General features: G+C 40.3%; 1 protein-coding gene across 5 annotated transcripts in view; it reads left to right on the top strand.

Moving 5' to 3' along the window:
* The window catches only part of PTPRQ (protein tyrosine phosphatase receptor type Q), a 356,602-nt gene that overhangs the window by 183,622 nt on the left and 151,902 nt on the right, over window positions 1-21,078 (top strand). For 4 of the 5 annotated variants that reach the window (XM_068276870.1, XM_068276874.1, XM_068276872.1 and 1 more), the window contains 4 exons: window positions 484-765; window positions 4,357-4,641; window positions 12,293-12,475; window positions 15,435-15,536. In XM_068276870.1, coding sequence (XP_068132971.1) covers window positions 484-765; window positions 4,357-4,641; window positions 12,293-12,475; window positions 15,435-15,536 — 852 coding nt within the window. The remainder of the gene's footprint in view (window positions 1-483; window positions 766-4,356; window positions 4,642-12,292; window positions 12,476-15,434; window positions 15,537-21,078) is intronic. The other variant, XM_068276873.1, reaches the window with a different exon arrangement.

The following is a 21,078-nucleotide window of genomic DNA, read 5'->3' as shown; positions in this document are numbered from 1 at the left end:
TCTCCTCGGGACTACTAGTTCCACATTAGGCCCCTTTCACATGTAACAGAATTTGCGTGCGTCATACCGGATTAAGATATCGCATTTGCAAATCCAGTCAGACTTGAGCCAAACATCTGAACTACATGCTTGTTCAGGGTCTGTGGACAAATGTATTAGAGGCAGAGGATCAGCAGAAGAGCCAGGCAATTTACATTGTTTAAAAGGAAATAAATATGGCAGCCTCCATATCCCGCTCACTTCAGTTGTAGTTTAAAGCCAAGTAGCTTCATAGAGGTCCAAAGGATCAGAAGTAAGTGAATAATATTGCAACAGAACCCATCCCCCTTCACACACACGCACACGCACACGCACACGCACACACACACTTTCCATAGGATTTGAAGCATATAACATAACATTGCTGAAATTAAGCTTAAAATTAAAAAGAAATCTCAGTTGTTTCCTATTTACACTAATGTTCTCTTCTTATTTAATTTGCAGCTCCGAGCAGCCCACCTCATGATTTACTATATAGGAACTTATCATCCACCAGAGTTCTGCTCACATGGAAGCCACCTATTCATGCTAATGGGATTATTTTGTTTTATAAAATAATCTACTGGAACTCCACTCATACTCTCACAGAGAACACTAGTGAGGCACTAACTGTTTTGTCAGACCTTAAAAAATATTCTCAGTATCAGGTCTTAGTGTCTGGCTATACTGTGCATGGAGATGGAAACCAAACAAGTGAGGTCCTACATATGAACACTATGGAAGATGGTAAGTTTGCAGCACCCTTGCATAATCTTTTACCTTTGAATGAGTATGTAGCTATTGTTAGTTTGCATTTACACAGAAGCATAGATATTTCTGACACTACTACACTGATGTGGCAATGGCCCTACCTGCTGTCCTCACAACTGAACTTCTAAATAATGGCCATGGAATGTGGGCCTGTCCAATCAGTGCTTTGCATGTAACTACAAGGGGAGCTATGAGGCAAACATGTAAAAAAGGATGCAAGGGTTATTATGGCGCCGGATGAAAACTCTCAATTATTGCTCACAGTTAGAATATTGCTAATTGTACCAATATTCATTTATGACCTTTCCGATCCTATCTTTCACACAAACCTCCCTTCTAGCCTAACACAAGTAGGGGGGCTACTTCCTACTTCTAACGCTATGCACCTACTCCTAACACTAGTGGCATTTTACAGCTGATCCATTACCTCTTACTCACCCCCAACCTTCGCAATCTTCGCCTGGTATTCAAAGTTCAGCTACACAGCAGCCGAACTTTGTAGGCCATTTAGTGACCCCCACAGTCGTCTAGAGTTTAGCTATTTATTAGACAAACCCCAAGGCCTAAATTACCACCTGCGTTTCTTCTGCTGCTAAGCTGGATTTCAGCAATCCCAGCATCAACATTACTCGATTCCATTGTGGTCTATGGCAGCACCATAAATTCCAAATGACCCTGTGCGCTATAATTAGTTGCTTCCAGCCGTGCAGTAGCATATGACAAGTGTGTGCAGTTTTGGCAAATACTAAACTCCTCCCATCTCAGTCGGTCAATTAAGCTACATACACACGGGGGACAATTGTCCCCCGTTGCATGCGTGCTCGCGAACAGGGAGCGACAGCTCCCTGCTGGCGACAGCTGTCCGCACGTCTCGTCTAAAAGGCAGAGACACGGCGAAAGCTGTTCGTGAATGGAGCATCCCCCGGCCGGATGCTCCATTCACTCGCGTAGGTCTCCTGTCGCTAGCCTGCATACTCACGTGGGACTGGCGACAGTTCCGGCGAAGTTGCGACGACAGCTGTAGCTGGCGATTGAACATGTCAATCGCCTGGCGACAGCTCCGACGGGCGAGGGTTCGGGGCACGCGCGTCATACACACGAGCGACATGTCGCGTCGTTGCGGCGACGGCCGTACCCCGTGTGTATGAGCCTTTAGATAGCAAAACTGTCTCAGTTAACACGCCCTTAGGTAGTGCTGCCCTCTGCACCACTGCAGCTGTAGAGAACAGATTAACATTGCAAAGTTTTATGGGAACTTTATAAGCAAAATATAAGTGACTGATTTATTTTTTATAACAATGACTGTATATTTTCTAATGGCATTATTACAGTCTAGTCTCAACATTATTTTGGTATGTACCCTCTTATGAAATTATGTGCCTACCAAGGACTCTCAATGTATAGGTAACAACATTTCAAGTACCCCCTGTACTCCTCAACCTACACTAATTATTTTATGAATAACCTCTAAGTATTTCCTATTCAAAGCTCACCAATTCCCCTCGGTGGAGCAATATCAAGTGGGGATTGCCTGACGGGGAGAAGCATATTGGGAACTTTGTGGTCACCGAGCCGCTATAGTAGCAGTAAAGGCCTGACAGAAACCCTGAACATGATGGTTAAAGCAAAGTAAAGACTGTGTGGATTTGCTGGTCTGCCATCAGAAGCCTCCTTGGGTGGCGGTCAAGCAACGCTGGCTACATATAGCAAGTGACACCCGTCTTTTTTGCTAATAGCAATTGTCCGGGTGGAATTATCATCATTTTTAAAGGGGAACCAGCATGCTCTATGTATGAGTGTATGGCCTGGGGCACACCAGAGGAGTTTTTCTGAGCATTTTGAGTTTTTAAATATGCTGCTAATGTTATCCTATGTGTCTGTGCACACTGGAGCAATGAGGTTTTGTAAAAAACCCCATCGCATTACATTGGGAAGAGCTTTTGAAACCTCTAAAAGCTCTTCCCAATGCAGCAGATTTAAAAACTCAAAACGCTCAGAAAAACTCCTCTGGTGTGCACCAGGCCTATGTGTGTATGAGAGTTTGAGACATATGATTAATTTGCTGTAATACTGCTTGTAATAAAACGTTTTTATTTAGAACAACATCCTTGCATTAGTTTATGTCCAGCGCACCCCCTATTACAATATACATATAGCAAGTACTGAGATAGTCCAGGGCCTAACAAAAACTAGCACGGCTGCCTTGTGGTAGGAGTGGAATTCCAAAGGCTAAGGGGAAGAACCCAAACAGAAAATCAGAGTGCCTGGAAGCTTTAGGAGGCAGCCCTATCACCAGGATCGGGTGTTGAAGGCTAATAACCTACACACCTTAAATCAAATTATTACTGAAACTAAAGTGATTTCCTTTTGTTTGTTTGTTTTTTACAATTTATACTTCTCTAAAATCTCTAAAATACTAAATTTGTTATACCCAATCAGCTTGTGTCAAGCCTAGTTAGCCTCTGAATCCATCATCAGAGACATACACTGAATCATAGCAATGTCTGCCCAAGGAAGGCTTGAACAGAAGTTATATACTCCAAATTACATGTTACAATTATTCCTCCTACCTTGATCCTGATTGGATCCTGACATATAAGCTAACTAACTATTGGGTTATACAAAACTGCATAAATGAATACCTATGAATAGATGAGGTCAGTTAGTTTTAAACTATTATCAGCATAGGCAAACGCAGGGGGGTATTACAGTTGCCCAGAATCCCCCCTCAGACCAGGGCTGGTGCAGTGTCTGGGGACAGGCACACATTTAGACACCAGAATGTCTAAATGTCTAGGCATTCTGCAGCTCACAGCACTGCCCCCTTTCTTTCCCTGCTACAATTGACTTTGGATGTAGCAACAGTGTGTGTACAGAGCATGGAGAAGCTCTGGAGAACTTAACAGTGTTAGGTACGAGCACAGCCCTGTGCCCTGCTATTTGAATGCTTCACTTTCCCCTTCATTAGCAATGTCAGCTGTCCTCATTATTATTGGTATCCAAACTGTTCCTGATCTATCCCGATGTTGGTCGGGAAATTGCATTATGTGTACAGAGCATGATGTCCTACTATATTATTATACTGTATTGTACGTGGCTGAGGGAGACCTTTCAGGAATCCCCCTCTTGAAAATCCTGGGTTTGCCCCTGATCAGAGATACTTGTTTAAGCAGTAGTCACGGCAAGTTAGATTTATGGGATTAATTCTGCAAGGTTAGTTAAATTTATGAGAATAACATGTCGCCATCTCTTATCTATGAGACAGCATGAATCATCTCTATCAGCACTTTCCAAAAACATGTGACAGGAGAGAACCCGTTTTATACGAGTAAATGTATATCAATATATAAAACAAAGGGAGTGTGGAAAAATGGATTACAAACGGCCATTTTGTTATAACTTTCAATTTTACATCAGTGTACTCTCACCTGTACCATTGCTACATACTTAGAACCTAGGCCATAGACCACGTAACGTAAAAGGGGAATTCCATCTTTAAAGACACAAATGTTTGGATAATATTACTATGAGTGATTTCTCTGTTTCTTTTGTTCTTTCTCTTTGCAGTTCCTGATGATGCACCTCATAACCTGTCCTACAGAACTCTAAACTCTACTTCTGTACAACTGTTTTATTCTCCACCTTCTTCTCCTAATGGTCTTATTAAGTTGTACACAATCACATGTCTTGATGCTGAAGGCCGGCCTCAGCATTTCAATACTAGTGGCCATTCTATAATTTTAAGTGGCCTGAAAAAGTTCAGCAGATACACGATCACTGTTAGTGCCAGTACATCTGTGGGACCTGGGACAAGATCAAGTAGTCCGCTCTTTGTAAGAACTGGTGAAGATGGTAATTTGTACACATCATTTTATTTGCTTTGCTAAGCATGCTCATTTTTGGTATATTTCATTAACACAATAAATATTTAGCATATGCATGTGGTTACTAAAGGAAGGAGCACTAAGACGTGAGAAAACACAATCATTAAAGTGGACCCAAATTAAAAATACAAGATTTCAAAAATAAAATCTATTTTCTAAATTATAATAATAAATAGCAGCCTTTTTTCAGCGGCATGATGACAAATATAAAATATTTTACATTTATTGGAGGAACCCCTCCCTTCCTTTAAAATTGCCGGCATTTTTCCGGCAAACTGCTGGAGTAGATGGTGTCCGACAATGGAGGAATTACTAATGGCTGCCCCCAGTATAACCCTAGCTATGAAAAGAGAAAGGTGAAAAGCATGCACTGAAATGCTCATAGGTTTGAAGGAGTGTTTATTTAGCTTTGTATGTGTCAGAGTGGTGCAACTAAATATTTTTAATTAAAAAAATGTTTGGTTTGGGTCCGCTTTAACAGCTTCAACTTTCATCTTTATTTTGGGATATTTGCAGATTTTTCTAGACCTATCTGATTACTTTCTTTTTCATTTTTCCTGCTCAGCAATGCTTTGCATCTGTCTTAATATGGCTCCCTTGTACTGCAGGACAATGGAGATCTTAGAGCATACGCATCCACCAATTCTATACAGGATTTATCTAAACATTGCCAGCTATTAATAGGCAAATATCTGCAACCTTCTTCTGGATCATTTCAGACCACAGTCATGGATGCTGAAAAATGAGTTAATTTAGTTACAATTAGTTGCAGCATAGATTCATTAAAGCCCCGACTCCAGGTGCAAATGTTTTTCTATACCTGTATACTTGCAGAGCTCAATCAGCTGATGAAATAAATTGTTTAAAGTCCTTGGTTAAGTCAAGTGTCCTAACACTAGCCATTTCTGGCACCATAGACTGTCATTGCTATAGGCTACAATCCCCTCAGATCATTTCCAATATCAGACTGAACAGTGGAATGATGTGATCTGGACAGTACCAGCAGCCACATGCACGGAGCCTCAAAGACTGGCTGTGCCCAGTACTTCTGTCATGTGCTCTAAATTTCAACACTTTTTAAAGCTGAAAACAAAAAAACACACAAAAAAGGTCATATCTGAACATTCTGATTATTAACTATATTTTTAGAAATGTGCTTAGAGATAGCCTTTAAAAAAGGTTTGTGCTGCATGTGCATGTGACTACATTTCCATAACCACTTACTCATTCATTCCATACCTTTCAGTAATACGAGGGTTCAACCTCTTCAACCTAATACCAGACTTTTTATTTATTTTTAATTTTCTGTTTTATAGCTTTCTTTTTAAGATTGCATCAGATTGTCACAGTTGTAGTTTAAAATTAAAACTCTGAATTTTAAGCTAAAAAAGAAACATAAGTAATGACTCTTTGAACTTTCCTGCTGTAAAACCTTATGAATTGTCTTCTCCCTGATAGACATCAGGCATTAAGCTTCTGCATACTTTTCAGTAAACTGGACTGCATTTGACAAGCTGTTGGACACGCTCTTTTGCTAAGATTACAACTCAAGTTTTTTTTTACTCTTGCTTTGCTGGAAAACAGAAATGGGCTGCAGATAATTACTTAGTAGAGCTAACATTTGCATATATTTGTCAAGGGGGTGTTTTATTTATATATATATATATATATATATATATATATATATATATATATATATATATATATATATATATATATATATATATATATATATATATATATATATATATATATATATATATATATATATATATATATATATATATATAAATCCCAATATGTACCCCCACCCTCTATTACTAACCCATTATCCAGTCACAGAATTTGAGTGGCCAAGAAATCAAAATTGGAGAAAGACATAGTCATACCTGTAAGACATAATAAGCTTCACAGAAAAAAAGTAATATCTTGTAAACAGCATATTATATTTTACAGGTTTGCATTTAATTAAAAGACATTTTTTTTTCACCAAGAAAATCCTCTTTTGCTACTCTTGTCATTTATTCTAGTTACTTAAACAAACAGCATGTTAAATCATATTTTGTTAGTGTTTATATTAAGTCAGGTTTAAGATAAATTTTATTTATTTATTTTTGCTTTATTTATCTCATAGTTTTAGTAATAGGAATATATTTTAAAACATTTTTCTTTTCTTCAGGAAAATAAGACCTATTGCAAGATAATATTCAGTTTTGGGAGCTCCGCCTGGAATGAAATGTAAAACTATAAGCCCTTAGCTCTCAATTTAAGAAACAAGCCTTTTAAAATGTTGGAGATTCAGTTATTTCAGCAGCACAAAAGACCAAACTGGTGCTTCAAAAATAACTGAAACGCTAATTTGAAATATTTCATATGTCCCTACTAAGCACATACAGTAAATAAAATAGTCAAGAACATAAAATAAAAAATATATAAAAAATGCTCTCCATTAAATTTAATTCAGTGCTACATCACAATTTGGGATAATTGCCCCAAATGCCAAGACATAGTGGATTCCTGATGTAACATCACACATGCAGTTTAATATACAAAAGTTCATCTGCTAAATTACATTTATATGTATATTTTCGATAAATGTATAAAAGATAAACAAATCAATGAAATGTGCTTTGCTTGCAGTGTTCTTGTAAAGGCTCTTGAATGAGCTCCGAAGCAGTTTGCTATGCTTGTCATAGAGGAATTTACAAACATGCAATCCTTTCTTTTTATAGATGGTTCTCCTACCTGTAATGGAAACATGAATGACATTTGAGCTCCTAATTAGTACATTTTCTACGCACATAAATATTAAGAAAAAGAGCAGAACACCTTACCTGTACAATTCTATGAATTACGACTGTAACGTTACATGTGGAAATAGTTTGTGCATCATATAGTCGTGTGAACTGCAAGAGCTGTTTCTCACAGGAAAATTCATTTATGAGAAAACAAGGAGACACTCTGTAACACGGATGGTCATGGTGTAGGGAGGAAATGAATAACATGACTATACTTCATTTTTCAATGCAATAGTACACTAGGCAGAGATAGCTGAACAATAATGCAAGTGTACTCTTAAAATGTACCTGGAAAAGTAATTACTAGCACATCCATCATATTCCACAGTAGCACTGCAAGTCTATTGAGAGACCACTCCATCAAGCAAATAAGAAAGAAAGTGATGTTTCATGACTTTGAAGGCCTTTGCCTTTTACCACAGGGTAACGCTAAAGCAATGAAAGTCTATGGGACATTTCATACCTGAGAGAGGCTCACTTAAGATATGACTTGCTGCCAGGAATTACATGAAGGCTCATAACCGCGCATTAGCGCAGGTATCTCCATAGCCTGTTTTTAGCAGTGCGGTGCGATAATCCAATCGCACCGCATCTGAAAATGCTTGTTGCCAGTGTGAAACCGGCCTCATGCTCTGCTCTTGGTGGTGTGTCATGTATCAAAGCCTTCCAACTCCCAATAGGAGTATTGCCCAACCATATTTGGTGGGGTACACATGTGAACACTGAGTACAGGCCTGTGGACACCAAAAACCGCCAGCGGATTCGCAAACCCTAACGGTTTTTGAAGCGTTTTTTCTGAGAAATTTTAGGCTTATTTAGAGCGATTTCCTAAACATACCTAGCGAATGTTTTTGTGTAGCACATATTATATTTTGCAAGGGAACACAGAATAGAGACACTGAGAGCCCAATATAGTGTAGTATGTACTGGTATGTGGATATGAAAAGTAAGTATCTATTTATACTCACAAACATGGGTTGCCGTCCAGGTAACCACTATATCAGCAGGTGAGGAGATTAGACCTGTCCCCACTCAGGATTAAGAATTCACTCTCTTTAGATAGGAAATAAGGGGCAACACCCCTCCACCAAGCATGGACTCAGGAACTGTATAAGCAGACAGAGGCGCCAAAAGGATAAAATATTCTAAAACATTTAAAATGAGAGGAGCAGAGGTGGACTTACCTCCTCCAAACACATGAGTGTTGTATATATTCAAAACAACAAAAATGTATTTATATACTCCAGAAAGTGCAAGTGCAATGCGTTTCATGGGCATCTCCTGCTTCCTCAGGCAATAGAAACGGAGCATAAAACTGTAGGACAGAAAAGGCTGGCTCAGTGAGACGTATAGAGTTTGACATAGTACATAATATGAGCATACAAAATCTTTTTCAAAATATAATATCAGATATTCAGATATTCAATAATATCAATATTCAATTCAAAAAGGGCGATGAAAGAAGAAAAACAAATTCAGGTCTGTAACAAAAACTCTTGGAAAATCACTCTGATCTAGCACTTTTCAGAGAGATTTTCCACTTTCCTATACTTTACATTGAGGCAGAAACCCCTCAGAAAACGCTAAAATGTTGCAGGACCCGAGTTTGCGATTGGGGAAAAAAATTAACCACTCTGGTGTGCACCATCCCATTCACTTTCACTAGCCAAGAGGTTTTCCCTCTGCAAGCATTTAAAAAAAACACTCAGAACCACTCTTTGTGTGCACCAGCCCTACCACTTAGACTCCATGCAGGCACTACTGGCAGACAACTAGTTATATCAGTAGCTCCACGGCACATGTTAGCCAAGTACCCTGTGCTGTCACTCTCAGATACATGACATAGCCTCATTCAGTGTCTTTACTTAACTACTTGGCAGTACACTACGCTATACCAAAATGGTGGACTTCCATTGAGTCCTCTAGACCAAATGCTGGACTTCGATTCAATAGCTTTTATGTATATTACCTAAGTATGACAGGTCTCTTCCTCAAAGCAGTTCCCAGCCACTGGCCCTTATTCAATTTCCTTTTTCTCCTATGTTTTCTTCTAGGGGTTCTTTTTTCATCTCCTCTTTGCTCTGCATAAAGGTGGCCACTAACAGTCCAATTTCTAGCGAAAAATTATTCGAGCGATCAGAAATTCTGATTGGATTGGTTGTAAATAATTTCCATTGATGGGCACAATCGATTACAAATGATTATAAATATAGGATAATCAATTAGAGGACCTGGGTGTGTGGTGTGTCCAAAACAAAAAACAAAAAACAGAGAGCAAAAATAAAAATGCATAGGGGAGGGATGCCTCTGTGTAATACATGAAAATGCAACAAAATACCTTTAGGCACTTGTCCCCTGAGTGGCAGTATTACTAATATATCATCCAACACAATATACAATTTGAAATGTCAAAAAATCTGTTTATTAGAAAACTCTCTAAAAGTTATGTATATTAATATCTATCTCAATAAACATGCATTCCCCACAAAACCCATAAATCACCCCTTAAAACCAAAACCCCCATAAAGATAACTTGGGGTACCCCGGAGATGGAATGATCGCCTGCACCTGTACTCCCTGCCCCTATCCTAAGCTGGGCGTCCCCAGCAGGTATAGAGGAAGTCTAATAGCTGCTCAAAAAATGTTCTTCCCAAGGTGGAAAGGATGTTGACGACACTTTATGGGGGTTTTGGATTTAAGGGGTGATTTAAGGGTTTTGTGGGGAATGCATGTTTATTGAGATAGATATTAATATACATATCTTTTAGACAGTTTTCTAATAAACAGATTTTTTGACATTTCGAATTGTATATTGTGTTGGATGATATATTAGTAATACTGCCACTCAGGGGACAAGTGCCTAAAGGTATTTTGTTGCATTTTCATTGATTATAAATATAGTCGTCCGATTAGACAAACCTAAATTTGGATTTTCTTGTTGGTTGTGATAGGTAGGAAGCAAAGATTGGTTTGTTGATGGTGTAGTGAAGGATTTTTCTTCCGATCAGAATTATCTGATCGCTCAAATGATTTTTCACTAGAAATTGGATCATTAGTGGTCACCTTAAGTGTTGCCCTCCTGATGGTAATGACACCAGTGCAAGCCAATACTTAATACGTCCTCCCTGTTATCTCCAGGTTACCTTTGCTGTATCATTACAGGAAGCCATTTCACAATGCAAATGAATGGCATCCGTTATCCCTGCAGTTCAATGCTATATGTTAATTTATTGTGGTTTTAACCAGTTCGGCCTATCTGGACGAGCTTCCTCGTCCAGATAGGCACTGCTGCTTCTGCCGCATGGTGCGCGCGATCGGGCCGCCGCCCGCCGCTAGCCCACCGATCAGTGAATGGGAATATACGTACCATTCACCGATCTAATTTCCCCGCAGAAAAACCGACGCTTTCTAATGAGAGAGCGCGGTATTTCTGCCCCCCCAGGAAACTTCTCCGTGTACTTTAGTTCCTGGATGCGAGATCGTTCGCACCCAGGACTTTTTTTTACTGTGGCCATCTTGTGGCCAAATAGTAAACTGCACATACATTTTAAATAAAACAATTCTATTATTTTACATTTAAAATTAGGAGTTTCCCTCCCACACCAAAAATTACCCACATACATATTTTATTAAAAAAAAAAAAAAATACAATTAAAAAAAACCAAAAATAACATAAATAGTTACCCAAGGGTCTGAACTTTTTAAATATGCATGTCAAGAGAGTATGTTATTATATTATTTAAAATTATAAGCTTATAAATAGTGATGGACGCAAATTGAAAAAATGCACCTTTATTTCAAAATGAAGTATCGGCACCATAAATTGTGATAGGGACATCGTTTAAATGGTGTAATAACCAGGACAGATGGGCAAATAAAATACATGAGTTTTAATTACGGTAGCGTATATTAATTTCAAACTATAATGGCCAAAAATTGAGAAATAATAAATTTTTTTCATTTCTTTCTTAATCTTCCTGTTAAAATGGATTTAGAAAAAAATAATTCTTAGCAAAATGTACTACCCAAAGAAAGCCTAATTAGTGGCGGAAAAAACAAGATATAGATCAATTCATTGTGATAAGTAGCAATAAAGTTATAGGCGCGTAGTGGTTAGCTCTCTCGCCTTGCAGCGCTGGGTCCCTGGTTCGAATCCCAGCCAGGGCACTATCTGCAAAGAGTTTGTATGTTCTCTCAGTGTCTGCGTGGGTTTCTCCGGGCACTCCGGTTTCCTCCCACATTCCAAAAACATACGGATAAGTTAATTGGCTACACCTAAAATTGGCCCTAGACTACAATACATACACTACATAATATAGCCATATGGCAATGGTAGGGATTAGATTGTGAGCTCCTTTGAGGGACAGTTAGCGACAAGATATATATATATATACACTGTGCAGTGCTGCGTAATATGTCGGCGCTATATAAATACTAAATAATAATAATAATAATAATAATAATAATAGGCGAATGAATGGGAGGTGAACGTTGCTCGGATGCATGAGATTCTTGGCACTGCGGTGCTGAACCGGTTAAATAGCACAATAAATGCACAGAGAACTGAAACAATAATAACACAAACTGCAGCACTAAATTACTACTTTAGGGAAAAAATGGCCTTTACAGAAAATGTTGCTTGTGACTTACCTGCACACATCTCTTCTGTAACTTTGTAACACCTTCTCTAACAGCAAGCATATTCTCTAACAGGATTACACTGACTAGCAATAGCTTCCTGAAAAAAAAGAACTGACAGAATTAAAATACTGCATTGTTGTGATGATCTGTATTTTATTTCCTCGGTTTCTTTCATTGCAGTACCCGATAGTCCTCCAGAAAATATAACATACAGGAACATTTCATCAACAGAAATAGTTGTATCCTATTCTCCACCATCTATACCTAATGGCATTATAAAATTTTATACAGTATACATAACTTGGCTGAATGGAACAGTAGAAAGAGCAACAGACACATCGAAACTGTCACTCAGCATTGCAGGTAAGACTTCTCTTTTTCATTACATACTCATAGCCTGAGTTGTAAAAGCATCTCTTCTGGGTTGTGTACATGTAAAAACGGTGCTATAGTGTCGGGGAAAAGCCTCTAGAAGAATATTGGTAAGGGCCCGTTTCCACTTATGCAGTGCGGAATCGCTGCGGATTCCCCGCGGATGAAATCACATGCGGGTGCGATTCCTCATGCGTTTTTTGTTATGCGATTTCGCATAGGTTAGGGTATATGCGATTGTAACCATGCCACTGCCTGTGTTAATTTACATTAGTTTCTATGCTAAATTGCACGCAAAATCGTGGGAAAGAACGCATGCCAAAAACACATGCGATTTCCCTATTTAATGCATTGCGTGCGATTCGCATAGCGGTGTGCGGGGAGTGAATTCTGACGGCTCTGCCGTGCAGATTTTCCCCACACAGAAAAACGCTCAGCACTTCGCACAAGTAGAAACAGGGCCATCCACTTCTATTGGCTATGCGAATCCACATGCAGACAACACATACGGATTTACGATAGTGGAAACGGGCCCTAAGGCCCCTTTTGCACTTAATCAGTTGGTGTGCGTTAGTGTGCGTTAGTACGCGTTAGTACGCGCTGGTACGCGTTAGTATGCGTTTTTTCCATACCAGTGCATTGTGACAAAGATTTCAGTTAAAACGCGTTAAGTGTGAAAGGTGCCATAGAAAAACATGGGCATTACTTTGAAAATCAGTTTTCTTACAGTTTTAACTGAGAGCAACTGATTAAGTGTAAAAGGGCCCTAAAGCTTGGTTTTCATATAAATCTGCACATTTCCGGTCCAGTTCTGTCCTGTCAGTTTTGCTTCAGTTTTCTATCAATTTTGCCTGACTGGACTGGGAATGGACACCTTTTATATGTGAACACACCCATAGGCCTGGATCACACTGGCAATTAAGTGGCAAACAGATCCGTGAAAACGGATCTGATTGCCGGTCAATCAGATCCGTTTCACTCCGTTGCCGTTCAGCTGCTTTTGTTCCTTTTCCCCGCATCCTCACAGAGCCCCATCACCAATGTGGACTTTGCTCTCTAGAACGGTCCATTTCTTTACTAGTGTGAAGAAACGTTTTGTTTTCTCATCGCCCCCAACGCAGTGCTTCAGCTTCTGTTTCCGTTTCGCTGGGCTCAGCGGTCAGGAAAAATTGCAACTGAACCAAATTTGCATCTGTTCAGCAGATCAGGCAGAACAGAGCTATTCTAACAGACCAATGTGAACAGATCTATAGGTTAACATTGGATCCTTTTGCATCCATTAGGATCCGTTCCATTAGGATCTGCGAACGGACCATTTTTTAAGTGTGACCCGGCCTAAATCTGTCCTATCAGTTTTGTATGTGTTTCTATGGCTGTGATCACACATAAAAGGTATACATTGCCAGTCCAGTTCAGTCCTATCCTGTCAGTTTTGTTTGTGTTCCATGTGTGAACACAGCCATAGAAACCCGTACAAAACTGATGCCAACTGTCAAAAACTGAAAGCACAGGACTGGATACCTTTTTATGTGTGAACCAAGCCATATTTTCATACAAGTCATATTCCATTATCATGCAGTGGCTAATTCCTATAGTAGAATAGCAGTCATTTTTACTGATATTTTACTATCACCTAACCTAACACTCATCTCACACTAACCCTCCCACTACCAAAGCCTAGCACCAACCTACCCTCCGCCACAATCCCTGCCAACATCAGTTCTGCCTTCCCCTGCTAAATAATACTCCCTCCGCTGATATTTGTGTTCCCTATAACTGCTATTAATTGAGTGCCGCTGGCTGTTTAATTTAAAGCTAATATTTCAGTCTATGCAGCACCCATTATACCAAACCGCCATCGGCACCCAAATCAGTGGAGAACAATGACCAGAAAGAACTGGAAATTAGCTATTTCTAGTAAATGTTTGCCAAATCTTGTCTGGGTTGTTTTGCACCACAGTGAAGGTTGCATAAATGTTACTGAGTTAGCAGTTGTAGGGTTGCAGTTACTACAACACCCATCCACAGCAAGGCAAACCTGGGCAGGTGCCAAGGGCCTGTGTCTAGGGGTCTGGCTGGAACTTCCTGTAATGCCTTCTTAAGCAAGAGAAGCCAAACTTGCTATCTTGCCTAGAGCCCCCTTTCACCTTAATCTGTCTCTAACCCACAACAAGAATGTTTACTGTAATAAATCCAAGCAGTCCTAAATGTATTAAATAATCTTGTTGAGGATACCTCCACACAGCTGCAGTCACACAGACACTCATTCATTAATAAGTCTGGCCCTGATGCTAGGTGTACACACCATACAATTTTGTGTTAGATAGATGGTTCTATAGATAATTTCCGACATGTCCGATCTTCTTTTAGATTGTTATTTTTCTGATTGATTTATCATAGAAGTGAATGTGAATAGATAAGAAAAGATAACACAATCAAATCGGAAATGGATCATACGGAAAATTGACCGAAAAAACGCATCGTGTACCCAGTATGACAATGGTCAATAAAAAGGTCTTCCTACATATGGATGTTATTGCAAAAATACAAACCCAACTTCAGCAGTCTCCTCTATGTTCTGTAATAACCCAGACTCAGCATCATTGAGGGGGGGGGGGGGGGGTTGAGGATTTTGTCTTGTTGGAAAGGATGTTATGATGGCACAAGTCATAAAGGGGGGAGAACCGCAGAAGCACTTGTTATGGAGGAAACGGGGCTTGGCTTGGTTATGGTGGCGGGCCTGCCTTTTTTTTATATGACCCCTGATGATTACCATGGCAAAAGGTTGGGGGGGGAGGGGGAATCTGAGTGAGGGGTGGCCCTACTAGGTTGCACCATCAAGACCCACTATAGTATTCATAGTTACACCCCTGCACACATGCATCTTTTCATTCAATCTGTAAATATTGTCATGCATGCATTTTAACACACAGTTATTTTTTGGTTTCAGGTTTACGTAAATATACCACTTACATCCTTATAGTAAGTGCCAGTACTGTAAAAGGAGAAGGTGTACAAAGTGAGCCAGAAAATATTACCACAGAAGAAGATGGTAAGATATACAAATGGCACGAGTATGCAGTTACTGTACTGAAAAGGGCACCAGCAAAACATTTACTTATTTTTGATCGAGTAGGAACGGGGCAGGAAATCATGTGACAAAAATAAAAGTCTGTGCAGTCCTTATTGCAAAAAACCCCCCTAAAACCGAAAAACCTATCCTTCCACGTGGTTCGCAGCCCATTTCCGATTTCATGTAAATTCCGATTTCTGCCAATGCCAATTTCCTTTTTTCCCGATTTTCCAATTTCCAATTTTTGAGGAATATTTTATTAGTCATTTTTTGCATCAGAGAATGCAAAAAAATGAAAATTAGTTGGAAAAACAGAAATTGGGAAAACGGAAAACGGAAATCTTGTGATTGGTCTAAAATGAACGATCCGATTCTTGCTGAAAAATTCAGCAGTCTCTGCTCCAAAGTTTCAGAGTTCTGAGATTGGACTAAAATTACTGAGTTGCGATAAATCAGGTTTCTGCAAAATTCTGATTTCCAATCAGAAATAACGATTTCCGATTGGAAATGCAGAAATTTGAATTCTACGAAATCTGAATGAGCACCCCTAATACTCAGCATACTGAGTGCAGCATATTAAAGTCCAATATCGGAGCTTGCGCTCCACCGAATGCGTTTCATAAAAGCGTACCCATCATGAGTACACGTACACTTGCGCAAAGAGCCTCAGGAAGGAAGCTGTCGGCATACGGGAATCCAGCTTGTTCTTAAAGAGACACTGAAGCGAAAAAAAAAATTATGATATTATGATTTGTATGTGTAGTACAGCTAAGAAATAAAACATTAAGATCAGATACATCAGTCTAATTGTTTCCAGTACAGGAAGAGTTAAGAAACTCCAGTTGTTATCTCTAAGCAAAAAAGCCATTAAGCTCTACGACTTTCAAAGTCGTGGAGAGGGCTGTTTTCTGACTTTTATTATCTCAACTGTTCCTGAACTATTTACTTTTTCTCTGCCAGAGGAGAGGTCATTAGTTCACAGACTGCTCTGAAAGAATAATTTTGAATGCTGAGTGTTGTGTAATCTGCACATATTATAGAATGATGCAATGTTAGAAAAAACACTATATACCTGAAAATAAAAGTATGAGAATATTTTCTTTGCTGCTAATCTTCTAGTAATTATTCATAGTACACAACCAATTCACTATATCATATTTTTTTTTTCGCTTCAGTGTCTCTTTAAATGCTTGTTCTTTGGGGATTTTAATTTTGATAGGAAACACCCAAAGCAATTGGAGGATTGAAAAACCATGTAAGGATTGGAGTGGTGGATGTGAATTGTGGAGAGACATTGAGCACTGTATAATCTGGACATCAGAGCAGAGAGTTAGACGCCATCATTATATGTGGAGTGTCATTTCTATGTGGTAGTGAACACAGCTGTAACATGCTTGTGGGCTATATTAATTAGTATTAAGGCTGAGGTTAGTACTAAAGTATTCCCATCCATAATTTCTACTGTAGAGCAAAGTTGATCAGCAATGGCGTAGCTAAGGAGCTGTGGGCCCCTGTGCAAGTTTTACATGGGGCTCCCTAAGCACATAACACATAACAATTGATACGGTGCACCAAAACCTGCCAATGGCAACTACAGTGTCAGAGGTGCAAGAAGGGGATGGGGAGCAGTGTGTTAATGATGACCACTATTCAAAGTATCTATAGAAGTGATTATTATGAGCATAGGACCAATAGAGAGCTTATACTGTAGTTGAGGGAGGGCCCTTCGGGGCCCCTCTGGCCCAAGGGCCCTGATGCGGTGGCTACCTCTGCAACCCCTATTGCTAGGCCCCGGTTGATCAGGAACCTCGTGGGGTCCACTGGCTACTAGCAGGTGGCTCACTGTAGTTCCCAGGTCCTGATTACATTTGCATGCTGCTAATTAGGCTGCACCTGTTTTTCACTGGGAAGTGTATTTATAGCCAGTTACACCCTTCCTAGATTACTTCCACAGTCAGCCAGTTTCCCAGCCAGTCTGTCTGAACTGCTTATGATAGGTCCCTAGACTGCTGAATATCTGCCCTGCTCTGACCTCTGCTGCTCTACCCTGACCTGACCTTGATGTGTATGTATAAAGTATTAGCGGATGCTTTGCGTGTCACTGTTTTCCAATGTGCTTGCTGTTGTTTTCCCTCTGGTTGCAATGATTACCGTATTTCTCACATTTACAAAACAAAAGTTTGCTTTCTTAAAACAGAAATAATTTGCGATAATTCAGGTTGGTGTGGGCTTTAGATGTCTCCCAGTGCATCACTGCTGAATATATGTAAATTAACCATTGTTGCCCTTAGAAGCTAAACACACCTCCAAAACCACTGGAGTGCAATGATGTGTTAGCTTGTTAATTTGTACAGAGCCATAATAATCCAACATGCATACAGACTGTTTCGGATTGGTTGGTCCTCATCAGTGCATGGCATGGAATAATTTGGCTCTATGGAGTAGGGCTTGTAACACCGAGAGGTACAGACTAACCAGCAAGCTCATGGTGACCCAGATCACATTTACAATAAACACTTTATTTATTCATTGGCCTCTTATGTTAAGGTCCTGAAAATTCTGGGTTCATCTGCACAGTTCCTAGAATGGCAATTCTTGTTCTGCCCATTCCTCGGTGTGCACCCACCTCCAGTTTGCATTGGACTCTCTTTAAAACGGACCTGAACTCAGAAATTTGTCTCCACTCTAAAAGATAAGCAACAGCATAATAACCTTTAAAGAAAAACATTTCTTTGTTACAGCTGATACAAATCCTGCAATAAATATGCAGTTTGTCTGCTTCCTGCTTTCACGGAAGCAGACATATTATTAACATCCCATGTTTACCAATTAGCTTCTCTGCCATGGCAGTCAGCTGACACAGGAGGAGGGATCAATTACAAGTAGTGCTTTGTGACAGATGAGGAGGAATTAGGCAGACTGAACTCTTTAGATACATACAGGGTGCATTTCTCTATATTTTCCTTCTGTCCTGCGCAAGAGATCAGTTCCTCTTTAAAAGGAACCTAAAGCAAGAAGTATAGTATATGGAGGCTGCCTTATTTATTTTCTTTTAAACAGCTGTCTGGCAGCCTTGCTGATCTATTTGGCTGCAGTAGTGTCTGAATCACACCAGAAACAAGCATGCAGCTAATCTTGTCAGATCTGACAATAATGCCAAACACATGATCTGCTGCATGCTTGTTCAGGGGCTATGGTTACAATTATTAGAGGCATAAGATCAGCAGTATAGACAGGCAACAGGCATTGTTAAAAGTGAACCCAAGGTGAGAGTTATATGGAGGCTGCCATATTTATTTCCTTTTAAGCAATACCAGTTGTGTGGCATCTCTGCTGATCCTTTACCTAATACTTTTAGCCATAGACCCTGAAAAAGCATGCAACATATCAGGTATTTCTGATAATATTGTCAGAACTAACAAGATTAGCTGCATGCTTGTTTCTGGTGTACTTCAAACACTACTGCAGCCAAATAGATCACCAGAGCTGCCAGGCAACTGGTATAGTTTAAAAGGAAACAAATATGGCAGCCTCCATATCACTCTCACCTCAGCTTCTTGTTTTCTTCTCCTGGCTGACGAGGATGGGGTGTATTGTTGCCTTTATTTCAAAGATTATTCCAGAGACACTTTACTGATGTTTATTATCACTACTGGATAAGTTGTCTGGCAACCTGGTTAAATATGGACATACTTTACATTTTCCTTTAGGGCTTGTTTCCACTGTTGCGACGCGATTTCGCCGGCATTCCGACGCTTGTAAAAACGCATGCGGATGCGTTTCCGCATGCGTTTTTACCCGCGATTTCGCGTGCGATTTCACATGGCAGGGTGCCATGCGAAATTAACCATGACACTGCCAGGGCAAAATAAAATTGAAAAAAGTGCGAAATCGCGGGTAAAAACACATGTAACAAACGCATGCGTTTTTACTATTAAAGGGAAGGTTCAAGCAAAAAAAAAAAATGAGATTCACTTACCTGGGGCTTCTACCAGCCCCATGTAGCCATCCTGTGCCCTCGTAGTCACTCACTGCTGCTCCAGTTCCCCGCTGGCAGCTTTCTGACCTCGGAGGTCAGGGCCACATTGCATACATTTTTACGCATTCCAGCTAGTGCAGGAACAAAAATGTACGCGTTTCACCACTAACGCGTAAAAATGTATGTGTTAATGTTCATGCACTAGCGGGAATGTGTAAAAATGTACGCAATTTGGCCCTGACCTCCGAGGTCAGAAAGCTGCCAGCGGGGGACTGGAGCAGCAGTGAGTGACTACGAGGGCACAGGATGGCTGCATGGGGCTGGTAGAAGCCCCAGGTAAGTGAATCTCATTTTTTTTTTTTGCTTGGACCTTCCCTTTAAATACATTAGCGGCGATTCGCATGCATTCCACTCGCAGGCGAATTCGTTGGCTCTTTTGTGCGTTTTTTTACCGCTGAAAAAAACGCACCTCAACAACGCTACAGTGGAAACAGGCCCATCCACTTGCATTACATGTGCGAATCTGCATGCGTTGGACGCATGCAGATTCGCGATAGTGGAAACGAGCCCTTTGATGATTTTTGTACACATTTTGACTAGTTATTGCTCTGATTTGGTACTGGCAAGAACTAAGCCTGGATAACATGCACAGTGTTAGCTGCAAATAACTGCAGTCATGTATCCAGTAAACATTTATGCCAGTGCTGATTGAATTTACATGTACATGCTGAAGTTCAATCAGCATTAAAGGCATTACTATGTAAGGACTTTCTATAGGCAGTAGAGTAACCTCAGAAACCCTCTGCATCTCCCTGCCTTCTACTGTGCATGTGTATAAAGGGCACCTAGTAAAAACGGATGCCAGAGATAATGGAATATCAGTAATATTTCCAATATTCTACTAGTTGATTCAGTAATTCATAAAATATCAGTAAACTTTACTCATATTTTACTATGACCTTACCTAACCTTATCCTAACCCTAACCCTTCCTCTTAATACCTAAGCCTAACCCTATCTGATCCTCCCTGGTGGTGCCTAACCTTAAAGCCCACCTAGTGCTGCCTAACCCTTAAACTTATCTGGCGGTGTCTAAAACTAAGGAACCCCCAGCACTGCCTGCCTAACCCTAAAACTCCCCTGGTGGAGGCCAGAGCCGGGACAAGGTCCTCCAGCACCCAACGCTAAGACACCAAAGTACAACCCTCCATCGATCCCACCCCAGTCATCACACACGGATTGCTATTAGACTAAGGGGCACCCCAGGGCCCCAACACCCTAAATAATCCAGAGGCTTTCCCCTCCCCCTCCACCTTGCTGTTCCAGCCCTGGGACACCCCCAAGCTCCCTGACAATGGCTTGTTGACGTGAGCGCAGCTGCACTGCGCAGGCGCAAATGGCTCCCACTTGTGCAGTAGCACTGGGCCGCTTGTGCGTGGCTTTTTTACTGTAGCATGTAGCTGCTTGGGCTTGGCTTTTTCGCTGTAGCACTGAGCCACTCAGGGTTGGCTTTTCCCACTGAGCACGAGCTGCTCCATGCTAC

Source organism: Hyperolius riggenbachi, chromosome 3 (genome assembly GCF_040937935.1).
Source record: "Hyperolius riggenbachi isolate aHypRig1 chromosome 3, aHypRig1.pri, whole genome shotgun sequence".
In the NCBI taxonomy this organism is placed as follows: domain Eukaryota; kingdom Metazoa; phylum Chordata; class Amphibia; order Anura; family Hyperoliidae; genus Hyperolius; species Hyperolius riggenbachi.
This window is presented reverse-complemented; position numbering and strand designations above follow the sequence as displayed.